At 46.5% G+C, this 19,732-nt stretch overlaps 2 protein-coding genes across 2 annotated transcripts in view; one reads left to right on the forward strand and one right to left on the reverse strand.

The window, feature by feature from the left end:
• Positions 1-380: 380 nt before the first annotated feature.
• Positions 381-13,680, reverse strand: LOC119400463 (THO complex subunit 4). Its single transcript, XM_037667510.2, has 5 exons — positions 13,342-13,680; positions 11,121-11,285; positions 9,386-9,533; positions 7,914-8,043; positions 381-1,066 (listed from the first exon to the last, which is right to left on the reverse strand). Exons 1-5 carry the CDS (start codon positions 13,546-13,548, stop codon positions 958-960), a joined length of 759 nt encoding a protein of 252 aa, XP_037523438.1. The 5' UTR covers positions 13,549-13,680; the 3' UTR covers positions 381-957.
• Positions 13,681-14,096: 416 nt separating this feature from the next.
• Positions 14,097-19,732, forward strand: part of LOC119400464 (cerebellar degeneration-related protein 2-like) — a gene marked incomplete at its 3' end in the record, with an annotated part of 150,869 nt that continues 145,233 nt past the window's right edge. The window contains 1 exon segment of the mRNA XM_037667511.1: positions 14,097-14,501. Coding sequence (XP_037523439.1) covers positions 14,402-14,501 — 100 coding nt within the window.

Consider the following 19,732-nt stretch of genomic DNA (forward strand, 5'->3'; position numbering starts at 1 on the left):
ACCAGGAAAATATTCTTTAACTGGAGTTCCATTTGCCGAGAAAGGAACAAAGTTTAAGAATTCAAGTACGAAACCAATCGTATAGGAAGCAGTTCTATTTAAACAGCAGTTCCGTTCAGCGAGAGTTTACTGTACTTGACGTTCTTGCATTCCACACCCTCTGGCACCTAGCTGCTGCAGTGATTAGATACAGCAACACTATGCTCCTCGCAGGAGCTGCACTGCCAAAAATGGAATACAGCATTTGAATACAATCGAACTGTGTCACTGTGGATCATGCAGGTTCAGATGTATACATGCTGTGCTATGAGAAAAATATACAGACTCTAGTACATATACTTGCACTATTTAGATGTTGGAAGAACGTGCAAGGCTTGTAATCTTCAGAAAAAAAACGTTTATTCTTTGAAGGCTCACAGAGGAAATGAGAAAAGGTCGAGTGAACTTGAAAAGGTAAAAATTCACAACTGTGCGTGCACTGCTTAGTTTCCCCCATGCAATGCTGCACACATGAACCATGAGGAGTGTCCGTTGATGGCTGCTTCAGATTAATGACGCGATGAGGTGATGCACATGAAGTTATGAAATGAAGCAAGCTTTGTTTTTCTCAACAAAAAAACGAAACAAAAACTGAAGCTGTAACAGTCTCCTTTTGTCTCTGGAGTCCAGAAGTTATGGATTGCTATCTAAATCGCTGGCAGCACAAGAAGTAAACAAAGCACAGTTCTGCGTTACAGAGGCGGTGGCTTGTCTCCATGGCAACTACACAAGTGCAGCTAGAAAGCAGGCCTGCACTTCAGTCACTCGCCATGCTGCCTGCTCTAAAAATGCTATAAGCCTCCTTGCGCGATGTGTGAGCCACAAAACAAAAAGATGAAAGTCCTGCTCTTCAACTAAGCACACACAATGGTCGTCTTGACACAAGGATCGGGATGTGCTTCTGGGAAGGGTGCCTCACTACTCCATCTTGTTGACGTACGCGTCGAGCTCTGCGTCCAGTTCTTCCGCGGTCGGGACCTTGCGTTGGACATTGCCACCTCGCCCGCCTCTGCCCCTGCCACGGCCCCTGCGAGAAACGGAACACAGATGAGCATGTGTTTAAGGTCTGTTCAATTGACCTGCACCACATTGAACCAGTTCACAGTGGTGCACTAGAAGTTAAAATCTGTGCAGCCCAAGCTCAGTGGTGGAGGTACAATGTCACACCAGAAACTAATGGCTAGGCACCGTTCTCAGACTACTTACTGTGCTCCGTCTACGCAAGTTTGTAATGTCGCGAACTGCATGCACAGTCACCTACCATTTATTTCGACATTTATCCGGGCACCTTTGCAGCAACGCCACTTGTCCCATTTAGGTAGTGTATAACCCACTACTGGTACAGTATAACCTCGTTACAACGGATCTGTTTACAACAGGCATTCGGATACTACATACCAATTTGCGGCGTTATGCCGACCTCCGTATTAGTTCCATTGATTGATCTTCGTTTACAACGGATTCTGGTACAACGGACATTCGGATATAATTGACTAAAATTTCAGGCCAGCAAGGTGGTCAGGACTCCTTTAGAGAGGACTTTTCTACCACGGTCATTAACTTCCGACTTCAAACGTCGCTTAGCATACTTTCGGGACGGGAGCAGCGCACCGCGGATATCGACGTACCGATTTAAAGGGGCCCTGCAACACTTTTCGGGCATGCTCAAAAAGCGCTGCCGATCGGTAGTCGAGGCTCCCGAGAACACGCGAGCCAAATATTATAGCGATACGCACGGCCTGGAATTTACAATAAATTCTCAGTCAGCTGAAAATTGCTCCCTCTTCTCTCGACAAATGATGTATTAGTCCGCAAAATATGACGCGATTGTCGGCAGTTCCACCATTGGCTGATGTTATAATCACGATAACACCCTCATTATTACTTTCGTTGTTAATTTTGAGTTCAATAAGTAGATAATATGTATGTTTATATTATGCTATCGCGTTAAAAACACCGAACAAACATTAAGGGGAGACTCTGGTCTTCTAAAAAAAACTTGTTTATTGTCATATTCAAATGAAATTTTCAGGCAATGTATATTTTAACCTGCTATAAACAGATATGCAATCCATTTTTTTTCTTAGCTCAAGTAGTTTTTGAGATATTAAATAAATAATGAATGATCAAATTGCCCAATTGTTCTGCAATTTAATCATTGAATATCCTAGAAAACTTGATATGGCCATATTCTAGAACAATCAAGGATCACAACTAAACCATTACTGTAATTTTAGCTATATTTTTATAAAAGTTATTGCCATCTGTAATGTAATGGTTGGGAACATGAAAATTTTTATCAGTTTTATGAGCATATAAAAAATTTTCTCTTGACCAAGTCCATAATTTAGTAGTATTATTGTGTATAGGAACTCATAAGCTTTCAATTGCAACAAGAATCATTCAAATCTGATCACAAGATCAAAAGATACTGTGGGCAACAGTATAGCACATAGGCGAAAAACGGATTTTGAGAAAACTCAAAAAGAAGTTTGAAGACTTGGTACACGTTTCTTCTTGCTACTAAAAAGCAACAGATGGAAGTCCTTTTCGCTCTAGAAGCCACCAGGCACATAATCACTATCATTTTCTTTCACACGCCTCCTCTTCATGGCATTCCTGAAGTTTTCTGCTCTGGTATGCTTCTTGTCACATGCCGCTAGCCGCCGCTGGTCCTTTTCTAGACACCTTTCAACATCTGTGCTGCCTTGACTCAAATGCAGCTCCTTCAAAATGGCCTCAGAGGCACGTTTCTTTCCGGCATTGAACCGGGCGACTGCTTCCGCAACAGCAGTTTCGACTGTGAAGAGCGAGGCGTGTTTGGTTTTTGGCACAAGCGACCAGATTACTGAATGGAGGCTCTCATTTGAATTCTGAGTTTTGCCTCGACAGCGCTCCAACAGCTTCCGATCTGAGAGGCGAGTGTACACTGGGAGGAGGGCTTCAACAACGTATTCAGGGAGGTTGTACCGGTGCTTGGGAGGAGCCTGCTGCCTTGCCACTGCCTTGTTGTGTGCACACCATGATTCTTCGCCTTTTGGGCACCATGAATGTTGTGGCTTTGTATCTGTGGAAGTCACATGATAGTACGTGGCAAGGACAGCATTCTCCATCTCATCAATGTTTCCCTGGTGTGCCTTGAGTGCCCAGCCATAATAATTCGTAAGCTTTGTAACAAGCTCAGCAGTGAGCTTGCCTTTGCCACCGAGGCTTGGCCGACCTTCCCCTTTACTCTTCTGCAAGAGGTTTCTCAGTGCAGCACCCATTCGTTTATGAATGTGATTAACACAATCCTCCTTTTCGATGGGCACAAAGCCATACACTTTCTCCTCCTGAAGGCTGTTGAAAGCGCGGCTATCTCCGTCGCACAACATCGTTGTGTAACGCAGTCCATGTTTTTCAAGGGACCGGCCAAACAGAATTTTGGCAGCCTCCACCTCCATTTGGCCAGGCTTGCTCGAAGAGTTTTTTTGGCACTTATGTCGAGCTCGCCACTCACTGTATCGTGCGTCACCGTCCTTGGGGCCGATTTCGCAACCCAAACAGAAGTTCGATAGAACTTTGAAGTCCAGCACGTATCCCGAAAAGAGTTCGATCACAGTTCCCACACAAATGTGCGACAGGTGTCCACGAGTGAGCCAAGTCCCGTCATATGAAACTGCGATATTGCCGGGGTTCCCGAAGTTCAGTTCGGAATAGATGGCCTTCACAGCTGTCGCGCACTCACTCATGACGCCCGCGGATGCGTTCACGGCGGCAGGGTTCATCTTTGTTTTTACGTAGTTTTGGTAGGTTTTGTTGTGCATACCGCGACGAGAAACGTTCAGCGCCGAGAAAATGTCGTTTAGCTCGGTCTGCCCGTTGCCCGTGCTCATAACTGCCCGAGCAGCAAGCACATTCACCTCGAATGGGTTGCAGGTCGCATTCCCCCCTGCTCTCGGCGAGCTCCATCCGGTGCTGACATCTCCACAGACGGCACAGTTCACCATTTTAACTGCCACTCCGTACTCACGGTCGCCTCTTGAAACGTTCAAAGGGCCGGAGCAGAATTCGCACTTCGCGCACCGAAGCAGTTGGTTCAGCAGCGGTAGGCTTAGCAGCGTAAACTCTGTGCCGCACACCGCCGCTTCCGGGGAATCTCCGATAAGCGACTGCTTTCGGCGGGTAGCTGATAATGAAGACAGCTTCTGACGTTGCTCTTCTGCGCGATGCTCAATAGCCACTTTCTCAGCTTCTGAGACAAGGAGCGTGTCGACGCGCATTGTCCTCGACGTGCCGTTGGCCACAGGCATCGCTTGCGCGGCCGCAGCTTCGGTGGATGTCGTACACCCGCTGGCGCATGTCGCAGAGCTCGTCGCCGTCGATCCACTCGATGCTGCTTTAGGTATCCGAGACCGACGCTTGCGTTTTTTGCCGTAGGCATGAGCCGTCGCGAACTTGCGTCGCCCGCCAGCCATCGTCGCGTCCGAACAATTTTTGACAAGGCGTCTCGCATTGTCGGGCAGACGAAACTCCGGTCGTCCAATCAGAGAGCAGGATTCACCCCACGTGGTACAAACGCGCCAATGCCGCGCGAGTATTTCCTCTTTTTCGGTGGCGTGCAGCTCCATAGTCGCCAGACCTAGAGGTGTTTTCTCGCTAGAAACGGAATGTAGAAGAATTCAGCTCTCGAATGATTCCAAAATGGCCGCGCTGCGGCCAACGGTTACCGCAGACGACGGCATCGAATTTGCCTGTTTTCGGGGGGCGTTTTCGAGCGAAAGCGATCATGAAGCTCTCTTTAGAGCGCAATAACAAAATAAATACTCGGCGGAACGCGTTAATATCGCAGCAATAGATTCTTTAGGACGTCTAGATTGCGAAAAAAAATATTTCAAAAAGTCGATTTTTTGGCGATTTTTTGTTCTAGAAGACCCGTGTCTCCCCTTAATATTAGCACTTCCGGTCTCACCGACAGCTTGTCTGCTCGTAGTTGCGTGGCTCCGTTTTCTTCGCCATGCGCAGTGCCGAAAACGTGAATATTTCTGTGCTTTTGACCATCGCCGGTTGCCGTTGAGAGTGGCAGCCGTTCGAGTGTTGCCTCGTCAGCTGAGAACTGCATCGTCGGCACGTTCTCACGACCGACCGAGGCACGGGCGCAGCGTGTCTCCGATAACAATGCTGGCGTCCGGTAATGGCGGCGCTTCGGGGTCGTCTGCCAGTGCCGTCTTACAAGGCGGTGTATCGGAGTATGGGCCGAAACCGATCTCAGCTGTCATTCGTTCCAAACGAGCGCGCAGGTTTGCTTCCATAGTTGGCAGAGCGATGAAAACACTACGGCGTTCGAGGTGCACACCCAACATTACCAAACCGACGCGCAGTTTTCAAGCACGCGCGATACACAGAGCGATCGACTCCGCTCGACGAGAACGACGCAAGCCGACCGGAAGTGGCGGCACAGACCACGTGGTTGCGCCCAGACGTCTGAGAGAAAAAAATGAAGAAAAAAACTCCGCCGGCGCTCTTGGGCGAAGCCTCGCTCCTCTGCGCTCCCTCCGTTGACTCGCTGCCTAGCTTTCCGCGCGCTCGCCGCGTTGAGTTGAGAGAGAAAGCTGCGGAACGTGATCTCTATAATTTGGTAACACCACTTAGACTTGACGGATTCGAAAAATTTTTGCGGCATATGACTCGTGAAGAGGCATACGTCAATAATGAGACTATTCCAATATAACTAAGAAAGGTGTTGCAGGGCCCCTTTAAGAACGAAGGCCGCCGATCCCCGGTCTGTCAATGATCAGCTATGCCTAGCTGTAGCGACAAAAAAAACACGGCGCGCAGCGTGCTTGGTGTTGCGTTTGGGACGCTGACATGCGAAATTGCGAGCCGCTGCGACCGCTTCTCCGCACGACTGCTGCGCGGCGAGCTTGGCCGGGACGGTCCGCTGCCGATGCGCAAAATGCCCATCCGCGGTTCTGAGGAGCCAGTGGGCAATGCGATTCGTTGCTTGAGACGAAGGACATTACGGCTTCTTCGCTTTCGAATGTCCGCTAGCGCGATGTTCTTGCCCGCAAAGTTCGGATTTGGCTCGTACATCGGCACCGTGAACTGAGTTAGGCCTAACCACGACATCTAGTAGAACGATCGGTTGCGATGTGTGTGGCCGCAGTGCCCGATGTTTCAAAGTACGTCATGCTCGATTGCGAGTACAAGGAGTTGTCCCGCGGTGGTCTTCGTCATAAGCTTCGAAGTGCTGATAAGAAGAACCTCGAACAGCGGGTCCAACGAGTCAACGCTATTAGTCGCACGTCTGCGATGTTCGCGACGAGTGCGGCGCGCTATCGTAATCTGATGATTGAGCTTCCGCTTGCAGCTGCCCAACTAAAGCGTTCCAAATTATCGTCGACCCATAAACACAGAACGAGTGCGAACGCGTCACTAAGTAGCGCAATTTTCGACAGCCACGACCTCGCGACGCATAAGCAGCAGACGACGGTCCCGAAGCGAGCATTAACACGTTTTGGCTGCTTCTGCGGTAATACCGCAGAAGCAGCCAAAACGTGTTTTTCGTACGCTTGTTACTGAATGGAGGAGCCAGCTGAAACGGAGAAATGCTCTTTACGACGAGCCCAAAATGGTGGCGCCCAGTTGCGCCGTTGCCGAGCTATAATTTTGAAAAACACTTTTTTTTATATTTCCGCAATTTTCGCCAAGTCGGCAGACGTAAAACAAATTTTTTATAGCACTTCTACGTAGTTTTCATTGAAGATATTTTGGAATCAGATAGAAATGGGCTACAGAAACTGAAAATGCGATTTTCAAAAATCGAATTTTTTTTGGTCCCCCGTTAAAAATAAGACCATGTTTGTGACTCGTAATTCTCTCCGGTTATAACAGACCCATTCAGTGTTTACATGAAAGTCTGTTGTAACAGTACTTGGATTTTACATACTCCCTTTACAACAGACCAGAATCCTCTTCACTATGAACGTCTGTTGTAATGAGGTTATACTGTAATTCAGACTCTGACAGCCTGATCAGGTGCAATGCTAAACGCCATGACACACTGACCAAGTGATGCTTACATTTGGCTTGCTTGAGCTTAAGCCTAATCGAAGCTATGCTAGACTCCTGCTCTCCTAGCGTGTGTTGATTGGTGTGCTAGGCCTGATCTGCTGCTACACAATCTCGTCCAGTTAACATGTAGTACAAAATGGCGCAGACACCACCACTGCAGTCTGTGCTGCCAAAAATGTAGCAATTACCAGACTTTCGTGATGGCAAAGAAAGCAGCTGTTATTCGTCAGGTAGAAAGTTTGCCAACATTGACCGTTATGACCGACCCTGTGCCAAGTGTATGACAGTGTATGACAGTGTATGACAAGGAGATTGTCCATCAGAATGTAAGAATGTGTAGCGATATAAGCAATGCCACTCTTGCCACCACACAGCCATCAACTGCAGACTTGGTGCATGCGCTAACAATGGTCTGGTCTGAATGCAACAATGGTCAGACACTGGCTGATATGCAGGCTGAGCTGGTTGAGTGTGTAAGCGTGTGCGACTACAGTCGCAAATTGAGAAGAGTTTTCCCCGTGAGTGGGGCAATAAAGGTACTTTTCTAGATGCATCCTTTATTTTGGACTTAATTATTTGGGCTTTTTGGCGATCCTTGTCGGGTATGTATAAATGGTCGGCAACGTACAGTCATTTGAGGCACAAACATGCCATGAGACTAGTCCGAATTATTAGCTTTTCCACACAACGATGTTACCGTGCAGCCATTCTTGCAACTGGGTGCACAATGTTGCTTGACATCACAAATAACTACGTAATGTATCCAAGGAAACGCGCACCCCAACATTCCCACCTACTAAACAGTGTGACAATACACCTACCGGAAACCTCCACGAGGACGCTGTGCAGCGGCTCCACCGCCTCCTGTGGCTGCATAGCCAAGTCGTGATGCTGGAGAGAGCGCAGCCGCACCGACCGCTGAAGTGACCAGCTGGATGTTCATGGGTCGGCCTGCGTTCAAATAAAGATTGCAATATTAGGAACACAGCGTTCATTACGTAAATCTGTGCCATGAAACCACTGCTGCAGTTCATAGTGACTGACATAACCCTTGCTCAGGCACAGCAATACAAAAAGCACAAGCAAACAACAACACCAATTGAGCCTACGGTAGTGTATGCCACTGTAAGAAACAAGGTACTACAAACAACACCTTGTACTAACAACAACAAAAAAAAGCAACGATTTTAATAAACAATTCAGTATGCTTTCAAGGAAGTCACATTCCTAATCTTGATCCTTCAAAGATCCGAATAATCCCCATCAGTTACTCTGCATAATGACACACTGAGATTACCATACTCAGCTGTAACGTGACTGCAAATGTCACACGAGCAACGACTTTACAATCACGCTTAATAAAAAAAAAAAAAAACTATGATTGTAACACGAGGCGAGGAAAAAAAGAAAAGGCATTGCAATTCTGAAACAAGTTCACACATCATCACCCTTTGGGAAGCTTTCCTTGAGCGATTATCTATGGCGATCGCTTATGAGAATGGTTTTGCTTCACAAAAATTTGTGAATTTGTGGTGCTATGCCAAGCTCAGTGCCTTCATGCAGTACGAGGAGCACTGCTGGTCATATGGATTGAGGGTTCAGTACAGATGGGCAGAGTTTTACAAAAGTGATGGCCCAAGAATGAAGTCACGTTCCATGCAATAGAATCCATTTGAGACTGAGCCCTTTTAAAAAGCTTCACAACCATAACACTGGGAGGCAGCACTAGGCCTCTCAATTATACCACATGTTATATACATCCAATATCATCATGGTTTTGTGATCTAGTGTTAACTGTGTCATTGCAAACCTACTTGCATGATTGAAGATGTGCAGACAAATCATAAGACCAACCATCCGCAATGTGAAATAGAACAAGTTGTGGAGCATTACATGCAAGGACCATGATTTCATTAAAGGCACTCTGTGCTAAGATTAATATCAACCACCGGTGTTATTTAATGGGCTAGCACAACAGTCAGGATTGAACTTGCGGTCTTGAGCTCGGCACCATAGCCACACTCACTGGACACAGTGAGTGTACAATTTCAGTTTGTAGGTGGGCATCTGATCCACCCCTAGCACGTGACTAGATTTCCGTTCGCAAGTCAAACATTTTCTTGTTTGGAATGAATGTATGCAGTGCTGCCAGGTGCAAGTTATTTTAAATAAAGCAGCAGGTAGAACATTCAAAGGTAACAACTGGCATCCCACTGCATGAACTCTGCAGGAGGACAACGTGGCATACATCTGTAGTACGTATGGATAAACTATAAAATGCAGGCTCACTTACCATCGAGTGGCACGCCGTTGTACTGCTTCATTGCCCGAACGGCATCTGTGCGTCGTTCAAAGACGACATCGGCCGTGCCCAGCGAACGGCCAGAACGGTCGTAGTGCACGGCTGCCTTCCTCAGAGGACCAAACTCGGCGAACAACTCCTGCAAGTGTCAAGCCATAATCAGCATGAAACCTGCACCTGGCACATAAAAGCTGCACATTTCAGGAATCGAGATACTGTGCACATGCATGAGATAAAAAGCCAACCTGACAGGGATACCAAAACGTAACAGTTGAGGCTGAGGAGTGTTTTCAAAGGCATTTTTGCGGCAATAGGCCAATTATGAAGTGCTAAAACGAAGATCAAGCTCCTATTTTGAAAGGTTTTCCAACCGAAAACCTAGCACCAATACATCAGCATGATAGAGACGACCTGTCTTCTTCAGAATGTGTAAAGTATAAACTGGGACCCAGAAGATACCAACAAAATACCATGATGTGATGGCTAGGCGAAATACGAAGACTCATTTTGCTTTTGCACTTTTTCTTGGCCAAGCCTTTTGTCATAATATGAGATTCTTTTATGGATCCGTGCAATTTACTAATGCAGCCAGATTGATTTCTCTTTTTAGTGCCTCTAAAGAAGGTGTTATAAGTGTGAGTATGCATAAGAGTGAAGTACAATAAAAACCGTGCATAAGCAGGCTTACTTGAACACAAATTGCTTTGAACGTGCATGCACAAAACAGCATTTCATCTATATCAAAACTTAACACCCAAATTCAAACACTAACCTAACGTTCCAGCAGGGCTGTCATACTGTACTTTGAAATTATCAAGTAACCAATTGAAATTTCATTAAATAAACACCATGAAAAATTTTTTAGCTGTCACTTCTTGGTTAGATCATTTTGCTCAGTGCCTTCTGCAATGCTGCACACCTCTATAAACAATGTTGTCATGTACAGATGACCATATTTTACAGATAAATGCCCGATTAAATATCACTGGGATTCACGAAGCTTGAGTGAATTTTTAAGTTGCCTTTTAGGTAGAATGCAGTGACAGTCACGATACTTATTTGACAATCCACATGGTGGCCGACACTTTCCGCATCAACGCAGCGACACAGTGTGTCAAGGAAATAGACAGCCTTTTGCAACACATTATGAATAATTACATCTGGTTCTCCCATGTGCTCAAGGGCAGCCATGCGTGCCAAGTAATGCAACTGAACACAGCAACAAATCACGATGCCAAGAGCTGCCCGCTTAAAGTTGATTTGACAGGTTTTCCTGAGCATTGTGGAAAAACTACACAACAATAATCATGCTCTTAGTGTATAGTGAGGACCAATATGAGTTGCAACATGTTATCCATGCTCAAAGGTGCGCCACCACTGCCAAGCGGCACCAGCATGGCAAAAATTAGTGCAGTAAACACTGTTTCAGTTACTGGTATTCTTTAAACAAATCTAACGTTTGCTAGTGTTACCGTTCAAGTTTGGGGCACCTCCAACCACGGTCACTGTGTGGCAACTCATATTGAGTGCAACTGCACGTGCTAAAGAGAAATAATACCACTAAGGTCGTTTGTGTGAATAAGAAACATTCTTTCTCATTTCACACAAGCATCAGTGTGCTCAGGCGCTGCCCTCAAAAGACAATTTGAATTCTCCGTAAATCATGATTTGCTCGAGTGATTATGACGCAGACAGGGCGATGAACTCCAGGAATGCCCATTCACACCTTGATGTCAGCGTCGGACACACCGTAGTCCAGATTGGAGACGAGCAGCTTGGAGGGGCCCATGCCAGCACCTCCGAGGCCGCCAGTCAAGGCACGTCGGCCGCCCACTCCGTCGTACATGTCGTGTTGCCACCGGTCTGGAAGCTCTTTGGTTTGTGTGAAGCTCTGCAAACAGCCACCACAAAAACAAGGCATGATTAACCTGCATGTTTTGCAATTTCACGGGGATGTTCAAATAAGCACACAAGCTGAATACGTACTGCATGGCAGAGGATGTCACAATGGTTCACTCAGAATACTGAGTGGACAGTTCACGAAGCAGGTCGTTGGCTTTAAAAAGCCCACAACCACAAGTTGGCTTCTGTGGTTGGCCCGTTAACATAGGTTAGCAATGGGTGGTAGTGCACCCACTGGTGGCACTGAGACATCTTTAAAAGAAAATAACAGCTACTTCGAAGCCAGACTACTCTGCAATGTGCCACGAAAATCTAGGATGACTATGGGACGCAAACTACGGCACTGCCCATACTGAGTGTTATTGACAACTGTTGTTCAACTCTCCTCATTACAGAAAACTAGTCTTCCTTGTAGCGCAGAGGTGACCACTTAATGTTAGATCCACCTTATCAATGTTGTTACTGCCACATATAAGCAGGCATTAGCTTTTCATGTTGGACTGCTTGAACTACGGTGAGAAGACTTCCTTTACCAGACTAAATTTTACTGCTTTGCTTGCTGCTTCCTTAGTCACAATGGTTAGGCAGGTTTACTGACAACAGAACATGCGTTCAATACGGTACTGTATAGCCCTGCCAAATGCAAATACCGGCATTCTCAAACCGGATGACAGTAATCGCTCTGTCTGCAAGTGGATGTAAAACCAACACTTGGATCTGTTCAGGATTACAGCATATGTATCCATTCGACGTGTACAAATGCTTTAAAAAGCTGTACTTTTCAGGATATTTTACGATGGAATCATGCGATATTGTTGAGCCGACGTAACAATCCAACAAAACTGCTTATTAAGAGACTGAGATGGTTACTGGCATAGCCCTTTCAGTCACGGTGTGTACAATTGTACACATCAATTTCGGAGTCGCATCGCGCACTGAGTGTTTCTTCAAATGGCCTGAAACTAAATGTGCACATTCGTGCAGCCTTCCTGAGTGGAGAACTAGCGGTTATTTAACTTCACTATGCTGCTTATTGCTGCAGATGATCACTTTGCTAGAGACACTACTATGTTCGACGATAGTTCGGCGTTCCAGGGCCGACGTCAAGAGTATTTTCTTTCTTCGCTCGAAAAGCATACAACCAAAAAACAAACTGTGCATGCACTTTGGGCCTAATAGTTGGTTCATTTTATGCAAGGATTGAAGCTTACTGATTGCAGAATAATTAGAAATTACCCGCTAATTAACAATAATTGGTGAAACAAAAAACACATTCCGTCATTTTATTTCTTGGAATGTAATACTGAGTGCCTTGAAATTATGTCATGCAAATTTGATGCATTTGCAGACAATGCATCATAATTCGTGACTCAAAGGGATAATGGAAGATGGTTTCCATGGCGTTCGCCCTCGGTTTCTTGCTGTGCCGTCCTTTACGCGCCGAATAAACTGTGCTCCATAAAACTGCCCATACTGCATCCACTAAGCAAAATTTACCCATGCTCACCAGAAAACGAGGGCAATGATGTCATTCTGCAATGGCACGTGGACTAAAAATTAGCGCCGTTAATAGAGGCCAGTCAGTGTAGCGCATCTAATTGAGCGTCGCACAATCTGTACACGCTACGACATAATATATAATTCTGAAAAATACAGATTTTTTTTTTTTTTTTTTTTTTGCGCGCCATGAGTACGAAGAGCACCACCGTTCCGAAAAGAGACATCACAACGCCGACATGACGCACGGAGAGGGAAAGAAAAAAGCCCGCCGCGCGCGCACTCGGCAGCCAAGTAACAAATACGGAGGCAGCAACGAGCCGAGACACGTTTAGCGCACACGCAACGTCTATGCAAACGGGGCTCGCATTGCGGCACGTCTAAAACCAGCCAGTCTAACATTAGTCAGCGCACAAAACTTGCCACCGCAGCAGCTTCGATAGGTTCAATGACAAAGGCCTACGCACATGAGCACTTTCGCGCGCCGGCCAATGCGGCCTGATAAACTCCCACATTGATATTTGTAAACATGCAGGTCGCTTGCTCACCCTTGCATAGGGCTGTTGACGGACGCGTCCTCTGAGCGTGCCTCTTCGAACAGCTCCTCCACCAGCTCCAAATCCACGTGCCGCCCCGCGTCCAGCGAAGCCACCGGCGCCTCGACCGCGGCCTCTGCCACGGCCTCGAGTCGTGCGGAATTGGCTGCGGTTCATCTTGATGATGTCGTCCAAGGACATGTCTATCTTGTCGGCCATGGTTAACGCTGCAAATGCGCGGCTTACTCGTTCGACAAATGATCCACCGCTGCGAGCCGCAAAAACGCTTTCTTTGCGTACTGATGAAGCGCAGATACAAAATTTTTTTCAACAACTATGGCGGACAAGAACGACAAAACTTCGCAAAGCACTGTGGGATTGAACGCAGCCGACTTTAGCACCGCCTTATGGCCTTTACGTAAAACGTTGAATTAAATTTTTATTGTACTGTAGATTTCTGCTGTAACATTGAACAATACAAAAAAAATGTAAAAAGTTGCAATTTAAATGTTTTTTTACTACAGATATTTGTATCTTTTGAGTGCACCAAAACATAGCCTTTGAGATTTGTTACTTCACTCTGAGAAAACTGTTGTTGCAACTAGTATGTACTACATATCTATTTGTGTGCAAAAAAAAATAATAAACTGAGCTAAAAATGCGTGCTTGCGTAGTTGTATTGTGGTAGAATAAAGGCGGGGCTACTACTCGTCTTTGTTTAGCCCACGGATGTTAAGCGTTAGGCAACAATGCGCCTAGCAGGAAAGCAAAAGAAAATGCAGCACAAATTGTAACAACCGTCTGCTCGCGAATGTGATTGCGTGTTTGGCGGCCGTATTTGCCCCAGTTATGCCCTTCTTTTGTTTCGGCTGAAGCCGGAATCGCCTTGGGCGGTCAATATGCCAATTCGACTGGCAAACCGCACCGACGAAAGGCTATCGAAATTTATCCCGCACCGTTCTGCACGTCCTCCGCTGGTCGCTCGAGCGAGCACTGCTGCAATACTGCTGCTGCTAAAAGGCGGGCTGTTTTCCTTCCGATACCCGTGAGTTATTCGCTTCTGGATTCAATCATGAAATCCGACAAGGACGGTCCCGAGAGTGGCGACAGCCGATCGCGAGCTCCGAGCACGAGTTCGACGCCCGACGCAACGCAGGATTGGTACGAGACGGGTGAGTTTATTAAACCGCGTCCTCTTTCGCTCACACCACATGCTGCACACACAGCTGGCCTTCCCGACGTCGCCCGTAGGCCTAACTCATACTCGGACACGACACTTTTCCGGCTTCGTCTAACAGGTCGCTTTGCCACTGGGGCTCTCGGGGAAAAACAGCCTGTACCTGTTCGTTGCTAGAGCTGCTCCGTGCATGTTCATCGCGGATCGGCGTACGGATGTCAGCGACCGATATCCAGCTTGCCGAACGCTCGAGTGAAACTAGAATGACAGCTGGTTCATATTCTACCGCGCGAATAGTTAGCCGCATCTATGACCACGGTGAGGTCATAACGCGACTTTCACGGCTAAGTTGTCCTTTGAAGCGATCTCCCGTGCGATTATCGTGTTAGGCCGCCACGGGTGCTAAGAACGATATCACCTTTCTTGTTAATGCGCTGCTGGTGCGCCGTGTCTGGCACATCGCTGTCTGTGGTGTAATAAATGTGTGTACACAGGCGATTCAGCATGGGCGTTGGCAGGGGGGTGCAAAAGGGGCACTTGCCCCCCTCAAGCCACACCATCACTTGCCCCCACCCATGCTACACCAGCGCTCTCCCCCTCTCCCAGCCGCGATGCAACACAGGCTTGCACCCCCCAAGACAAAATCCTGCCGACGCTCATGGGTGATTGTGACTTTGCAGTTGTAGTGCCGTGGTTGTCATCGGGATTATGTGTGCCAAAGTGACACCATCGTGCGACCGTGTACACAAATACCCGACTTATCATCCATTTTGGTTCAATAGCATTAGCGCAAAAAAAAAAAAAGTAAGAAAAACTAATCTCGTCCTCGCGTCGGCGAGGACGCTCTCCCACGAGTTTTTCCCGTTTCGACGTAAACAAAATAAAGCAGTAAAAGTGGCACGTACTGCTCTGGCACGGCGAGCCGCGATTGTGTTTTTGATGCGTTCGCTTTCGAGAGCGTTCGCCCCTATTCGATTGCATGCATTGGCGCCGTGAGAGCCGGTTGTGATGGCAGCGGCGTCCTTCGGAATTCCTTCACTTAGTATGCCGTCGGTGTGTCGATGTGATTTTGCGAACGACGTCCCAGCAATGGGATTTTCTCTGTCTCCGTTTGCTCGCCTTATTTTGTTCGTTTCCTTTGTTTTCGCGCGGGCGAGTAATTCGTGTATCGAGACGCCCAAGAAGTGACATGCCACGCAAAGGAGGCGATGTCTCTCGCCTTTTACGTGGCCTCCGCGATCAGCACGCCGTTGCTCGCTGACGAGCGTCAAGTAGGATTGTGTAAAGTCGGGCACTAGGTTCTGGATATTACGAAACTGCGTCAGAGGTTTAAAAAAGTACATTCGTTCTAACCGAAATTCGTTATGAAAGTGAACAAGTTCAACTGAATCGGAGAGCGCGTGCCGTTGTTTCCGAAAAACAGATGAAACCACTCGGTTGCTCGGTATTCACTCGGTTGCTTTACTTTTACAGTAGGCATTCTGTATCTTATTTATTTTTCGAATATTCGCCGTTCAAGCACCCATGGTGACGCGTCGAACACCAACGTTCGGAGCTTCGCACTGATAGGCTCGTTTCTTGTATCACTAATTCCCTCTATACTATTCAACGTTTCCGTGTGTTAGATATGAAGGGCGGGTACGAAAAAAAAATGTTCGTTGTGTATTAAATAAGCAGTACTCTATCACGGTTCGTGATACTGTCAGTTGTATGTTAGCGGCCGTTGAAACGTACATATCATGACCAAAGGCTGAGGTAATCTATAGTGACCTTTCAAAGTATGCTTACAGCCAGAGGGTGGTTGGGGAGCAAGGAGGTTAAAAAAAATTGCTGGAGTGGCGATTATTGCGCAGTAGTGAAGCTGTGCCCACCAAAAGATGGCGGCTGCGCCCGCCATCTTAGTAGGGGCACGATAAACCATCGGCGTTTGGCGAAGGAAGGCGAGCGTTTTTGACGCACGCCAGACAAGTTTAATATGGCAATTTTTAGGGGTCAGATACTGCTGCAAGTGTGTCTTCATGTTACTAGTTTTCGTAAAAAAACCTCAAAGCCATGGCAAATTTTATTGGAGATCAATCGCAAATACTCCTCTCGACGGGTTACTTTTGTCGGCCACGACGATCTTTTATTCTATAATTAACGTAGTATTTACATTAATAGATCAAAGCCATTTGATATCTAAATAGGCACCACCAGAAAAGAGCATTTTTCTTAGCTCTTTGGTGGGCAAAAGCTGGCTTCACTTGCGCTGGCAAGCTATTGCGAGAGCTTCCACTCCAGAAATTTTTTTCAAACCTCCTTGTTGGGGAGCCGCCACGTGTAATATAGTCTCTATATAGACGCATGCATGGTCATAATACACGTAGAGGCGTCCAATGTTTCTAGAAAACCTTGGAGGCGTCGCGCCCCCCTCCCTTCCCAAAGTGAAATCGTGGCTACGCCCCTGGTTCAACTGCAGCAGGGGTGTAGCCAGGGGGGTTGAACTTGAACCCCCCACCCGTCCTGGCGACGCGGTTGGGGGGGGGGGGTTCAAACCCCCCCGAAATATTTCGATTTTGCATGTGTATATATGCACGCACGAACATAGAAAAATTATGGTTGAACCCCCCCGCCCCCGTACAAACTTTCTGGCTACGCCTCTGAACTGCAGCGTCTACGGAAATTCGATAGCGTTTTGTGTTGTAATGTTTCACAGTATACGCAAAACTTGTCATTCACCCGAAAGCGCAGCAGGAAGCTATACAATGTAAGCTGATATTGCTTCCCCGGAAAGAAAGCTGCGGTCTGAGTATTGAACCCGGGATCAACGCCTTTCAAAATCGGTCGCTTAACCACCCAAGAGGTATACAATGAAGGCTAACATATCGGCCGCTGAATTAACCGGCAACTCAAGACCACTGAATCTGTCACATGAGTTCTGTAAAATTCGTCGCAGTATTTCACACGGAATCGCTTGGAAATTTCTTTTTCTTTTATTTTTTATTTTTTTACACTGTGATACCGCATCCTAATACTGCCAGCCAACGCACTTTCGCCAGCACTGTGACGTCAGTAGACAAGAACGGTACCCTTGCAAAGTTAAAGGCTAATGAAACAGTCGGAAACGCGCATTGACTTGTCTGCATACCTACGTAATGCTGCGCAGTTAACGGTACACTTGTTGCTGTTATTTGCCGTATCATCGACGGCAGCCTATTTTGATGGCCACTCGGCACGAGATGCTTTCGTCCTCGCCCAACGATCTCCATTTTACCCACGCAAGCCTGTTCCGTTGTATGCCTGAAAATGTTCTAATGCGTGTTGTTAAAAGATCCCGAAGTCTTAGCCCCGTACAGGGCCTCTAATGCTGGGAATAGAGTGAGGGGTGGGTGGATGGTAGCAGGGTAACACATCTCATCTACTAATATGTTTTGCAGGCTAAAGCCGCAGTAGTTGTTGCTCAACTGTGAGACTCGATATCACCCGAAAGGCGGACTGGCTTTAGGTTTATTGGGAGAAACCAAATGATCGTGGGATTCGGTGAATAAACCGAACTGGCGAATTATCCGAGATTGAGTTATTGGGCGTCGATTGTGTGCCAGAGAATCGAACAAAGGCTTGTGGTTAAAGGGCCGCTTTTAAGTGGAACAGTAAATTAGTTTACACTGATAAATTATTATTTTGAAACACTATTGTCGTTAATTTCGCCATCGCAGGTGTATTATTAAAAACGAAAATGAAAATCAAGATTTATCTTCTGAATTTGCGTAAAATCTTCAGTAAATGAGCTGTAGTGTTACGTCAGAGATTTCTGTATTATTTTTTTTTTTTGCATATTGGCGACATTTTGGCTGATAAAATTTTCGGAAACTTGCTATTTTGAGTCCCAATTGATTCTCTTAACACAATTTAACTTTTGCCAATAAAAAACTGTGTGGGCGCCAGCATAATCTATGACGTCGTGGCAAGTTGAACTTGTAGGCGTAGTAGCTACCTGCATTTTCATTTTGCAAGCGCAATGTTTTGGTATTGTGTAACACTCTTAGAGCAGAAGATTGCGTGTTGCTCATTTCGCGAAGTCCTGACTTGCCACATATATAACTCTCTTTAAAAGGACACTAAAGTGAAATATTAAGTCACTTTAGACAGATTATTTTTGTTAAATTTCGCCATCATACGTTAATTATATAAGGAGGTGATGAAGGTCAAGGTATCACGTTTCAACTTCGCGCCGGAACATCAGTAAGTGAACGTCAGTGTCACGAATTTCAGTCTTTTTGCGTATTTTGGCCACATTGGTTCAATGAAATTTTCTGAAACGTGCTATGTTAATACTTTTTGTCTCGTAGAACACAACGTAAATAATTTTTAGCGATAAACTATTACATAGGCCCCAGCAGACGCCGTCATATAATCTTTGACGTCACGACGAGCTAGTGCGGGAATTTCCAGGCGGAGTCGCCAGGTGTGTTTTCTTTTTCCGCGTTCTCTCGCTTACCAAGCGCTTTCTGGCGGTAAAAGTCGTGCTTTCGGTATTACGAATTTGTAATTTGCTAACACAAGAAAAATCGTTGTTCTCCTTAATGTCCCTCTAAAGACGCACGTTGTATCCCACGACTCTCCGATTGGAGAACTCCGAAAGAACGTGCATCTTAGAAGGGAGTTATATCTGTGGCTAGTCAGGACTATAACCAAAAACTGCTACAGATCTTTTTTTTTTTTCTCCTTTTTCTTAGAATGAAGGGTAAATGCGAGAGCAATAATTTCTTTCTACAGTGTCCCTTTCATGCGACCACGAAATGGAGAATGCTTGCCGCCGCGCCAGAGCAGTGCGAAGTAGCACGAGGGTGTTTCCGTCTCTGGCAGAGTGAGGAAAGAAGCCTCGCAAGGAGGAAGTCTTAGCGCACCAAGGCCTCTGTGCGGATCGAAGCGCAAGAACCTCGCAATCTGTGCAGCCTACACTGGTCGTGTGTCGGGCGGCCTCTCGCGTCGAGTGTTCGCTGCGCTTTAGAGAGACACTAAGGAGAAAACAGATTTTTTTCTCGTATTATTAAGTTACTCCTTCACAATACCAAAATCGCCACGCTTACCGCGAAAAGACGCTTGGTAAGCGAGAAAACGCGCACATAGAAATATGCGGCTGGCGACGCCACATTGAAGTTATCGCACCAATCGCCGTGACGTCATAGATTTTGACGGTGTCTTCTAGGACCTACGTCGTTCCCAATCGGCAAAAATGAAGCAAAT

The sequence above is a fragment of the Rhipicephalus sanguineus genome, chromosome 7 (genome assembly GCF_013339695.2).
Source record: "Rhipicephalus sanguineus isolate Rsan-2018 chromosome 7, BIME_Rsan_1.4, whole genome shotgun sequence".
Classification (NCBI taxonomy): domain Eukaryota; kingdom Metazoa; phylum Arthropoda; class Arachnida; order Ixodida; family Ixodidae; genus Rhipicephalus; species Rhipicephalus sanguineus.